This window comes from Mesoplodon bidens (genome assembly GCF_964165515.1).
Source record: "Mesoplodon bidens genome assembly, chromosome: 5".
Taxonomy (NCBI): Eukaryota; Metazoa; Chordata; class Mammalia; order Artiodactyla; family Ziphiidae; genus Mesoplodon; species Mesoplodon bidens.
The window spans coordinates 59,288,622-59,300,871 of NC_138161.1; the positions used below are offsets into that span (position 1 = coordinate 59,288,622).

At 46.7% G+C, this 12,250-nt stretch overlaps 1 protein-coding gene across 1 annotated transcript in view; it reads left to right on the plus strand.

Annotated features, from left to right (window-relative positions):
- The window catches only part of LOC308617705 (TPA-induced transmembrane protein), a 32,613-nt gene extending 21,738 nt beyond the window's left edge, over positions 1-10,875 (plus strand). The window contains exons 4-6 of the mRNA XM_081235001.1: positions 136-206; positions 3,698-3,879; positions 8,257-10,875. Of these exons, the coding sequence (XP_081091127.1) occupies positions 136-206; positions 3,698-3,879; positions 8,257-8,261 (258 nt within the window). The 3' untranslated portion in view covers positions 8,262-10,875. The remainder of the gene's footprint in view (positions 1-135; positions 207-3,697; positions 3,880-8,256) is intronic.
- The last annotated feature ends 1,375 nt before the right edge of the window (positions 10,876-12,250 follow it).

Consider the following 12,250-nt stretch of genomic DNA (forward strand, 5'->3'; position numbering starts at 1 on the left):
AGAGCCTCTAGGTAAGCTAATTCCTCCCTAGAGTTGGATCTCCTTTGCTTAGGAGTAGTTTTGCTTTGTCAGGTGTTATGCAGTACGATCTGGCAGTACTGTGTGTGGTTGTTAATTTGGCCGTGTTTGTTTTAGATCACAGATGTGTACAGTTCATCACCAGCTCTGAGCCGTTACTTTACTTCAGTTGAAATCATAGACTTCAGGTAAGAATGTGGAGCATTATGTGCTGATGTCTCTCTGGAAATCGACACTCATTGCTAGTTACCAAAAAGGACTTCCCTAGGGCTTCCCTGGTGGCGCAGTGGTTGAGAGTCCGCCTGCCGATGCAGAGGACACGGGTTCGTGCCCTGGTCCAGGAGGATCCCACATGCCGCAGAGCGGCTGTGCCTGTGAGCCATGGCCGCTGAGCCTGCGCGTCCGGAGCCTGCGCTCCGCAGCGGGAGAGGCCACAACAGTGAGAGGCCCGCGTACCACAGGAAAAAAAAAAAAAAAAAGGACTTCCCTAATCCAAAAGCACGGAGGGGACCAACGGCAGATAGAAGCATAGTGTCAGTGCCGGGAGGGTCTTTGGAGGCCAACTAGCTCCATGCCCTTATTTTATGAAGGAAAAAAATGAAACCCAGATAAATTATATGACTCAACACAGTTACAGGGAATAGAGGAAAAGCCCAGACAAACCATTTCTGTTTCCCAGCAGATGCTCGAATAAGCTAAGAGTAGAAATAGAAATAGATCTCAGATAGTGCTGTGATTATGTACTGGCTTTTGCTTTTGAGGAACACAAGTCATATACAAGTTCATGCTCCTTGTAATATTAAAAAATAAAGATACATGCTACTGGAAGAGTACACATCCTGCCTTCCCCTGCCCCACTACCCCTGGACACTTCATGTGCCAATCAATTCCGCAGTGAATTCCAGTCCCTTCTACAAAATGAACAACAATCACTGGTCTGTGTGATTTCTTCTGTGCATGTATTTACCATATATACTTTGTGTATTTTACATGTGTAACATATATGCACGCATACGTATTGTTTCCTTTTTAGTTTCCTCCTAATCTCTAATGTTTTTATATATGTCTATAGACACTTAGGTAAAATGTGTATGTATGTAGAAGAGTCATTTGATTATCCTTTTATATTGTTAGGACAAGATTTACAAGGCAAAGCTTTATTACCTGCTGTGCCTAAGATATCCCTGGAATGTGACCATCAAAGGCAATTTTACATTGAGGCTCCTCCTCTCAAACCATAAATTTCCCAAACCTGGGAGGGGAAGCACGCGAAGCACTGGTGCCCAGTGGGGTAAGACCAAAGGGATTTGGAGTCTGAAAACACAGTGGCAGGTTGCCTTGTCAACAGCACTATTCCTCTTTGTGGACCGCCGGTGTGCATGCTACCTTATGGTGACACTTTTGACCTAGCCTATCTTATTCATAAATTACTGGTATTAAAACGCCAATAGACAAGGGAGAAATGCATAATCAGACCCAACTTTCCTCTTAGTGCGCTTGCCTTAACTTACAATTGAAAGACAGAGGTGAGAGAGGAAGGATATTCAGAGCGTAAAGGGTCTTACCAAGAATCCAGCCCATATTACGGGTCTAGAGGAGGTGGGATTGCATAACGGGTTGGGGTATAAACACTGAGAAGAACTCATCAGAAAACTGAGTAAAACAAAATCTGAAGAGTAATGTGAGAGAATCTATTTTTAAAAGTTATTTGAAAGAAAAACCTAAGGGTTTTAGGATTTTTGGATAAAGAAATTCTGCTGGGAAACATTTTTGTTTCATTTTTTAAAGTCCAGACAGTCTCAACAGTGTCGAACTGAGAAACAAACGCGTTGCCTCCAAAGCCTGCTGCCACGTGTGGGCAGGAAGGAAGCAGCGGAATCCCTCGCAGACGGGCTTGTATCCATGGTGGATCCCACCTCAGTCCTGGACCCACCAGCAGGAACCTGGGAAAATGTCCTGTGGTTCATCAGCTTCTGGGCCCACTGTAGTGGTGGGCAGCTGAGGCAAAGCCCACAGGGTTCTCTGCTTCCCTGAAAAATCCCTCCTCTCCCCTCAAAATTCAGCCTTATGTCAGTTCCTCCAGTGACCTGACTTGGACGCACTAGGAAGGGCTGGCCAGGCCAGGTTAGGCAGCACGCCCCTCTTATTCCGCTTCTGGCCTGGTCTTCTGCAAGTCCTTTCAGTTAGCAAACCCCAGTCCTTGCCTGTGGGTGTGCAGGGTGGCTGCGTGTCAAGATGTTGACCATCATTAGCTATAATTAGAGGGTGAAGCACAGGGAACAAGCAGTGGCACCTGCAAACCAGAGTAGCTGGCTTAGAGTTTGAAAGCACATTTTCACCTGTCTGTAGAGGCATCCTTGAAACTGTGAATTTCTCTAGAGTCCCGAGTGTACGTTATTTGTATGAACCTCAGGGTTTGGCACACCTCTTGGCTGTAGTGGAGTTTATAAGCTCAGCTGTCAGCGCATCAGTCTAAGAGTATTGGCCCATGTGACCTCTGTCCACAAGAGGGCGCTCTTTGCCAGGGACAGTGTTCTGATTCACTCCTGGGACTGGCTTGTCTGCAAAACTTGCCCTTATGTAAAACAGATAGCTAGTGGGAAGCAGCCGCATAGCACAAGGAGATCAGCTCGGTGCTTTGTGACCACCTAGAGGGGTGGGATAGGGAGGGTGGGAGGGAGAGAGACGCAAGAAGGAAGAGATATGGGGATATATGTATATGTATAACTGATTCACTTTGTTATAAAGCAGAAACTAACACACCATTGTAAAGCTATTATACTCCAATAAAGATGTTAGAAAACAAAACAAAACAAAACAAAAAACCAAACTTGCCCTTGGGTGAGGGTCTCAGATGTGGCCACTCTTAAATATTTTATTGCTGGCTCTTAATCTGACCTTTTTAAAAACTCTAGGCCTTCTTAAACCAAAGGATATCTGTTGAGAAATCTAAATGTTAAGGTAGCATTTAACAAGCTGTGTAGACTGTTGATTAGCTGAGGATAGCCTCATGATTATTTTTATTTTAGAAATGGGATAGTATGTTCTAAGAAGATGAAAACTACCTTTCCTTAGGTCCCCTTACTGAGAGTTGGCAAAACCTTAGGAAGTGGACATGGGACAGAAAACGTTTCTCACTTTGGGGACAAACCAGGGAGGTATGATTTGCTGCTGGTACCCAGGGTCATCTGTGAGAGTTTAGGAGTCTGCATCCAGCCGATGGCAGGGAGCTTTGGGCCCTACCTTGAACATTTTATAGGTTAAGTAATGAACTGGTTAAACTGAGTAGCTCTGACATGCACTTGTTGGGGCAGGAAGAGGCTGTGGTGTGAGAACCGGGAAAAAAAGGGGGTTCCCTGGCCTGCCTCAGGGGTAAAGCCTGGTGCTGGGCAGCTCTTGGAACCTCGTTGACAATAGCTGAGTCAGGATCTCCCCTGCGTGGCCTCTCCTGGCGGACTCCTAGGGGATGGGTTCTAGGTGAAAGGAGGAGGTTAGGGCCACCTCAGCTTTGTGGGGTGGAGGCATTGATGAGGGGGCTTCTAGGGCAGTACACTCTTTGCTCTTTTGTCCTAGGAGGGAATGCAGAACTAAAAAGATGTTTTTCCTAAAATCAGTTTCCTGAGTTGCAGTGTGATTCTGTTGATGTTTTTAACTGTCTCTGTTTTGGTTTGCCTTTCAGTGGTGAAAACGCCACAATAGCCTACCACCTGCACTTTGGGTTTCCGTCGGAAGACCACAACTTTTTGAAGTACGTGATGAGTGAGGAGTTGGTGCTGGGTGTTTTGCAGCAGGATTTCCATGATCAGAACATGTCCGGTTGTGAGACTCTGGGGCTCGATCCAGCGTCCCTCTGGTTCTCTGGTAAGTCGAGCACAGCAGAAGGCAGAGCTGTGACAATAAACAAGTGAACCAGACAGGGCAGATGGCTCGATTTGCTTTCTGAGCAGGTGATGCTTCACGCTCCGTGGAGGTCACCCAGTCCCTGCCCTCTGTGAGCAGACAGAGCAACTGGAAAAATGTTACGGAAACAACTAAACTATAAACATGAGGGTCGCTACGTGTTTCCTTGCTGTGGTTCACCCACCTTCTAAGCCCCATATTCCACATCAGAATATCATTAGAAACCTTCATGGAAACACCGTGGTCTCACAAGAGAAGCAAGTGCTGAAGAGTTTGAAGTAAACCATATAGTTCAGTTGTTGAAAGATGACCCCAGTAGGGGGATTCTATCTCTTTTTCTATTGAAGGCCACTGAGTCCATTAAGACAGGGGTCCCCAACTCCCCCGGGCTGCAGACCGGTACCGGTCTGTGGCCTGTTAGGAGGCGGGCCGCATAGTAGGAGATGAGCGACAGGCGGGTGAGTGAAGCCTCATCTGCCACCCCCAGCGCTCCCCCTCGCTCCCCAGCGCTCTCATTACCGCCTGAAACACGCCCCCCCGACTCCCACCTCCACCCCAAGTCTGTGGAAAAGTCGTCTTCCATGAAACCGGTCCCTGGTGCCCAAAAGTTGGGGACTGCTGCATTAAGATATTAATAGAGGGACATAAAAAGACAAGTTCGTCTCTTTCCATAGAAGATTGTAATACATTTACTCATCTACTTTTAAAACTAAGAAAAGGATGGGGAAAGAGATATGTTTTTTAACAAGCATAGAAGATACCCGACTGGTCAGAATCTGAGAACGTTGTACAGAACCTGCCAGAAAGGAAGGTGGAAAGGTGAGATGACCGCCAGCCTTCGAGACCTCCTTCCCTCACGTCTGTCTGCACTGAGCTTCGGCCTTACTTCCCATTCTTCTCCTCATTTCCCACTTCCGATTCCTCACTTGGAGAGGTTTTAGCTCTTGTTGAATGCCAACGGTCTTGAATGGTTTTTCAGCCACAACCCATCAGAAACACCCTGCACATCAGCAGTGGTAAATAAATGAAAAAGGTGAATGAGGGCTTCCCTGGTGGCGCAGTGGTTGAGAGTCCGCCTGCTGATGCAGGGGATGTGGGTTCGTGCCCCGGTCCGGGAAGATCCCACATACCGCACGCAGAGCGGCTGGGCCCGTGAGACATGGCTGCTGAGCCTGCGCTCCGGAGCCTGTGCTCCGCAACGGGAGAGGCCACAGCAGTGAGAGGCCCGCGTACCGCAAAAAAAAAAAAAAAGGTGAATGAGAAGGAGGTGTGGTGAGTGGCACGGGGCCAGCAGCCGAGGGTCAGGAGAGTGCAACAGATTATAAAGCGCACACGTTACCACAGGCTGTGAGAAGAGGTGTTTATTGTGATGACGCTTGATTCTTGGGAACGGAAAGTGGAAGTGGACTGATCTTGGCCTGGGAAGGCAGAGAGTTTTATAAAGCAGTTCTTAAAGCTCTCTTTTTCCTGAATGAATAAAAGGAATGACTTTCAGAGGGCCAACTTTTAGCTCACTGGGAAAGTCACATGAATGAATAGTTTCTTCACTGAGCATCTAAATAAATGAAGTGTGTCTCTGGGCCAGGCAGATAACATACTGTGTGGAGTGAAGAGGTTCTGCCCCCTGTACAGGAAGTTTACAAAGAAAGAAGGGGGTGAGGGGGAGGGAGAGAAGGAAGGAAGGAAGGGAGGACCTTTCAGCCCACTCCTGTGCACGGCAGAGAGAGGGGAGGCCCACCCTGCCTGCTGTGTGGTGACTGACCTTGACTTTCTGAGCCTCCTCTTCCCAGCACTTTCTAAATGAAGGCCAGGGGGTGGGAGGAGGGTGAGACAAGGTTGAGGAGGATTATGAGGCCGGCAGGTCCATGTTATGAGGGCAGGTGGCTTATGAGGTCTGACAGAAGACCTGGAACTGAACCTCAGACTCTGCATCGGGGATGCAGGCCTGAGCAACACTGTTTCTGCCCCTCAGGAGACGGTACACTTTCTCTCAGGCATTTTTCCTGGGGATGGGGGTTTCTGTGACCACCTCCCAACCTTGCAGAGCATGGGCAGTGTTTGATATTTTCAGGACCATGAGTATCAGTCTCTTCTCAAATAGAAGGGTAGACAGTGACCATTTGGGAAGCGAGGAAGGGAGAAGAGAGATGCAGAGAAGGCAGGGAGGCAGAGGGAGGGGCAGCTCAGAACCAAGTCCAGAGGGAGGGAAGAGAGGGGTGTGAGGCCTCTGGGAGGGACCAGTGAGGCCCGGGGGTCCCGACGCCAGCTCCCTGTGTTCGTAGGCACGGTGGGCTTGGCGAGGTATCCCCCGCTCCTGTCAGGAGCTGGGCAGGCACCGTCCCACAAAGATGATGTTCTGATTCTTCAACGAGCAAAGTTTTTTTTTTTTTTAACGTTTTCCTCTTTTTATTTAAATTTATTTAATTTTTTTTTTTTTTTTTTGCGGTACGCGGGCCTCTCACTGTTGTGGCCTCTCCCGTTGTGGAGCACAGGCTCCGGACGCGCAGGCTCAGCAGCCATGGCCCACGGGCCCAGCCGCTCCACGGCATGTGGGATCTTCCCGGACTGGGGCACGAATCCGTGTCCCCTGCATCGGCAGGCGGACTCTCAACCACTGAGCCACCAGGGAAGCCCATAAGTGAATTTTTTAATTTGTATTTTCTTCCAACTTTATTGAGATATAATTAACCAATAGCACTGTGTTAGTTTAAGGGGTACAGCATAATGACTTGACACATGTATTAGGAAATGACTGCTGTGGTAAGTGTAGTTAACAGCCATCATCATCACCTCGTATAGTTACAAAAGTTTCTTTTCCCTCATTATGAGAACTTTGTGGATCTGCTCTCTTAGCAGCTTTCAAAGGTACCGTGCAGCAGTGTTAGTGTTAGTCACCATGCTGTACACTGCATCCCCAGGACTGATTTATGTTGTAATAATAGGAACTTTGTGCCTTTTGACCACCTTCATCCAATTCCCCCTTCTCCACACCCCACCCCGGCAACCACCAATCTGATCTCTTTTTCTATGAGTTTGGTTTTTTAAGATTCCACATATAAGTGAGATCTTGCAGTATCTGTCTTTCTCTGTCTGACTTATTTCACTTGGCATAATGTCCTCAAGGTTAAGGGAATTTTTTTATTGGATCACTGCCCCCACCCCCCTTCTACCTTTGAGCTTCTTCACCTAGTAGAGGGAGGGGTCCAGGGACAAGGAGGGGAAATCTGTTTTACAATGTAAAACAGCTGCATGAGTTATTTTGGACGTGGGGTAAGTTATTTTGTAGTGTTTTCTGACATGAGTAAGGAACAAAAGCAAAAACTGATTAATGTGAGAGAGAAGAGGAAAAAACTCTAGGCAATGAGAATAGTGAATCTCGTTTGCACGGATTTGGGGTAAACGGATGGGCTGGCTGCTGGCAGAGAGGCCAGTGTATGCATTCTGCCCTTGAAAGGACTGCCTGGGGTGTCAAGGGAAAACATTTAGGTTGTTGGTAGATTCCCCAGGAAACACAGAGTTTAGCCAAAGAGCACTGCTTCTCAGCCAGGACAGTTTTGCCCGCTCCGAGGTATTCGGCAAAGTCCAGAGACATTTTAGTTGTCACAACTGGGAGTGTTTGTGGGAAACTAGCATCTAGTGGGAAGAGGCCAGAAAGATTTTTCTAAACCTCTTACAATGCACAGGACAGCTCCTGATGGCAAAGAATGATCCAGCCCCAAACATCAACTGCCAGAACCCTGCTGTGGCGCATGTGGGTCCCCTATGTCCTGTCCCGAGTCATTGCCTGGGTACCTCTGCTTTAGTCAGGCCAGCTGTGAGCCATTTCCCTCATCAAAATGTCTCACTGAATATTGTGCTGTAATAAAAATGAAAATTTAGAGATATTTTTATGGTTAGATTATGATAAAAAGACTGTTAAAATGTCTTCTGCATCCAAAAGACCTCGTCAAAATGTCATTTATCATGAATTATACCGAAGCAAATAAGCAAACAATGTAATTCGCCTTTTGAAAGGAATTCAGAGTTGTGTGCCTCTGCGTGCATGCGTGTGTGCGTGCGTGTGTGTTTGCGCATGCGTGCCTCTGTGTGTGCACGCATGTGCGCACCTCTGCATGTGTGCCTGTGCGTGTGTGCACATGTGTGCCTCTGCGTGTGCGCGTGCATGCGTGTGTGTGTGTGTGTGTGTGTATTGCCTGAAGAGTAAACCTCCTCTGTTAGGAATTTACAGATATTCCACTTTTACATTAGAGTTTATAATCAAACCCAATGAAATAAAAACATAAATGGTTAGAATAACCATGCTTTTTAAAAAATGGTGACTTTGTATTTTCTTTTCAGAATGAAGTGGTCGAGGTCGATCTGTGTCTGAAAGCAGCACTCCACTGAACTTTGGGATGAGGAGAATTCATTCCGTTTTACAGAAGAGATCCTGTGAATTAACGAAGAAGGACTCACAGTGACTACAGGGCTGGAGACGGCCCTTTTTCTCCTGATTCTGCACAGTTAGAGTCTGGCACTGCGTCCAGCAAAACAGCACCCAGGCCTGCCCCAGCTGGGTCCAGAGGGGGCGGGGTGACCAGGCGGCGGGTGGCCCTGCAGGGCCAGGTCGCTGCTGTTCTTAAAGCACTCTCTGCCTCCACCCACACGTGGACACGCTCTCTCCAGGGTAAGGGTGGCCTTTGAGGCAGGAGCCCGCCAGCCTGAGCCCGTGGCGAGAGAACGGGGAGAGGCGAGGTGAGGGAGAGCTGAGCCAATCGCTCCCTGAAATCCTCCGTCCCACCCCGATGTCTGATCTACCTCCAAGCAAGGCTGTGAGGAAAAGGTAGGCATTTCACCAGATGTAAGCAGCATCGTCTGTGTCTCCTTCCATAGCAGCATATCTCAGCAAACTAGCCTTGGCACTCCATCCAATGTTATGTAGAGCTACAGAAATGAGGTGTGTGTTTCTTATTTCCCTTCTGTGTATAGTTCCTGTGACTCCTGAACACCTCTTATGGAAACACGGGTCCATGTTAGTTTTGAACACGCGACTCTCATTTTGGATAGTTTCTCCATTTATATTTTCATCAACTTTCATCAGAGAATCATTAAGACTGCTTACCATCTGCTCTAGGTAGTACATGTTGGTTTTTGTTGTCCAGAGTCACTAGCCTTCCTGTAGGATTCAGTGTCTTCAGGCACTGATTGTGTATCTTATTGAAGATGGTTGTGAAATAGGAAGAACCATGCTCAGAAATAAACTGCTGGAAGTTTAACGTCAGATCCTTTTGGAGGGGTGAGGGTGGAGTGAACAAGAGCGACTCTATTGGTCGTCTACGGATATAGAATTACCTGTCATGAGGGAACAAAGTGTCTTGTTAGGAAAATGGCTTTGCTGGAAATTTCCAGGAGAGTTTTGTGGTCAGGTAATGAGAGGTTCTCAGCCTCAGCATCTCAGTTAAATTGGCCCTGGGTGGACGTCAGCCTGGGGGCAGCTGCGTTCTGGGATGTGTTGGAGTACGAGTCTCAGGCTAGATTTGCCTGGGGCTCTTTATGACCCAGGACTCTGCATAATGTGAATGTGCTTTGTTATTTAACTAAAAGATAACATTTTTTGAGGATAGTTCCTCCAACTAGTGAAACAGGTGAATTTCCCTTCTTCCTCTTATTTTATGTGTCAAACCTAAACCTTCATGTTTGTACTTTTAAGAAAATAATGAAGAACTTTATTTTTGCCTCCGCATTGCCATGTTGACCTTTGCTGCGTAGGGGTTGACTCTCCAGGGCCAGGATTTGGGTTGGCATGTTCTCGCAGTAAATGGTGTTGGAAGTGCCCTTTTCATTTCCCCAAGGGCAGCTTCCCCTTCTGAGTGATTAAGATTGAACTGGGCTGGCCTGTGTCTTCCTCTCCCTGTTCCTGTTGCCGGGGGAGCAGGGGAGGCGGCTCTCCACTCCACTTCCCCCCAACCCCCACCACCACCGGGGCCCACAGGCAGGACCAGGTGTCTGAAGAGCCTGGAGCTGGAAGGAAGGGCTGTTTCCTGTCTGGAGGCGGGACCGGGTTTGGTTCTGATCTTCCCGTCTCTTCTGGAAACCACCAAGATGCAGGCACCTTGTCTTGGGTTCTGACCACTTGAAAGTCATAGAGAGGATTTTCCGTTAGTTTTGACTCTTCTGCCCAAATGGTGTGGAAAGAACTGAACTTTGTGACTAGAGCATTTTGAGGTGTTTGGGGGAAAATGGCATTTATATACTGTTGTGCTATAGGAGATGAATTGATTGGCCATCATACGTCTTCATGATGAGCATAATGAAGGTACATAAGAAGGTTTCAACGAATATCTGTGGTATCACTGAAAGGCTTTTTTTGTTTGCTTTGTTCTGTTTTGTTTTGTTTTGTTTTTTTTGGCCACGTGGCTTGTGGGATCCTAGTTCCCCGACCAGGGATCTAACCCAGGCCCTCAGCAGTGGAAGAGCAGAGTCTTAACCACTGGACCACCAGGGAAGTCCCTCACTGAAGGATTTGAGAAAAAAAAACTGGTCTCTTCTGGGAGTCACTTAGGTACAGGCAGAAAGGATGCAGCCAGATCAGTGGAACCTGCCCCTCCTCCCATTACCGACAAAAATTCTAGCCACGTGTCCTTATTCTTTTCTCCCTTTCAATTTAACTTAGTTCTGCAGATTTCTTAATGTTCTGTGTTGCAAAAGGCTATAGAATATACCAATGAAGAAGAGGATGATAATAAGGAAAAAAGCCACTGGTCTTATTAGGGAGTCAGGCTCTGCACAGATGAAACAGGAACAGCATGAAAAAATAGGTGTTAAAAATAAATATAGACAAACTGCAGGGTTGTGTGATGGTCAGAGAAAAGGGTGAAAAGTATACTTTAACTGGAGAAGGCTTTGCCTAGGAAGTAGGACTGGAGCTAAACCTTGAAGCAATGGTGGGATTTGAATAAACAGATTTGCTTTCCTTTACACATGTTTGTGTCTTAGGATGAGCTGCATGTTTTCTCCTTTCCCCTTTAGATGTGGACTCTGGACATGGATTCTGCCCTATTCAGAGTCTGATTAGTGGTGAGAAAAATGGAAGAAATCTCTATGTCTTGCCTTCTCTGCTCCCATTACTGTTTCATTGTTTTAAAATAAGCTAATTCACACTATTACTGCATCGCTAGCAGCAATCTTTCCTTTATGATTAAAGTTCATTATCCTCTTAGTAACAGAAGGCAGCCCACTCATCTTATGGTTAGGAAACCAAGGTCTGGAGAGGTGGAAGGACCAGCCCAGAATTCCACAGTGTTGAGGAGCAAAGTCCAGCCTAGTGGGCAACCACACATGATCAATGGCCTCCAACTGGTGGGGCACCCCAGGGTCATGCTCAGTTCAGGCTTGGCTACCATCTGGGAATCCATGAGGAGCACAGATGGTGAGGGGGAAGGGATGGGTTGAGAGCTGTGATTATCAGACTGTACAAGACTCTCTGGGGTGATAATGACCACTCAACGCTTCACCCAGTGCCTCACAAAGGAACCCTCTGTTAGGAAAGGGGGAGAGACTTACACAGATCCATTGAACTGTTGACAGATCTGAGGCACCCTCAGATCAAGTAGCTTTCAAGTAGCTTTCTGAACTCAGGAGGTTGGCTTGGAAAAGAACAGAGTCAGATAAATGTAAACAGGATCTCCTTTTTCTCTGAAGGCTCCTGTGAAATCTTGGGGACTCAACTTTCCTGTTCTACCTAAGCCTTTCCATTCCTGAGCATATTTGAAGCATTTGCCATCCAAGGTTGTCTTAAAAACGTGAGCATTTGAATTTATTTGTTGTCAACGGTAGGTTTTCCTGACCTATCTTTGTCTTTTTCTTTTACCTCTCTTCTGTTCTATGTAAGAATTTATTCACAGACTAAGAGATTATTTATAGCTACTAGTATGAACTTAAAGCGGAAACCACAAAGCCTGCAGATATTGCATAAAATATGCCTCTGTGAACTTAGGCTATGTATAGTTTTAAGATCAACATCAGGGAGGGGAATTTTCTGATTATATATGTGACTTAAGGGACCAATTTAAATCCTCAGTCTCAGTTTCTTATCAAGAACAGGAATCCTTTAACTTAGGGGTTGCATCCCCAACGCCTTGAAATTGTATATAGATATGTGTGTGTGTGTGTGTGTGTGTGTGAATGTACATTTTCTGTAAAGAGGGTACCCTGCTTTCATCAGAAATCCTGAAATCTATGGAAAATAGATCAGCATTATATACAGCCCTAGTAGGTATTTCAAAGCACTCCCAAAGGGTTCTCCTGCTCAAAAATAATTCCCTTTCAGAACCCCTCTAAATTTCATTATAAG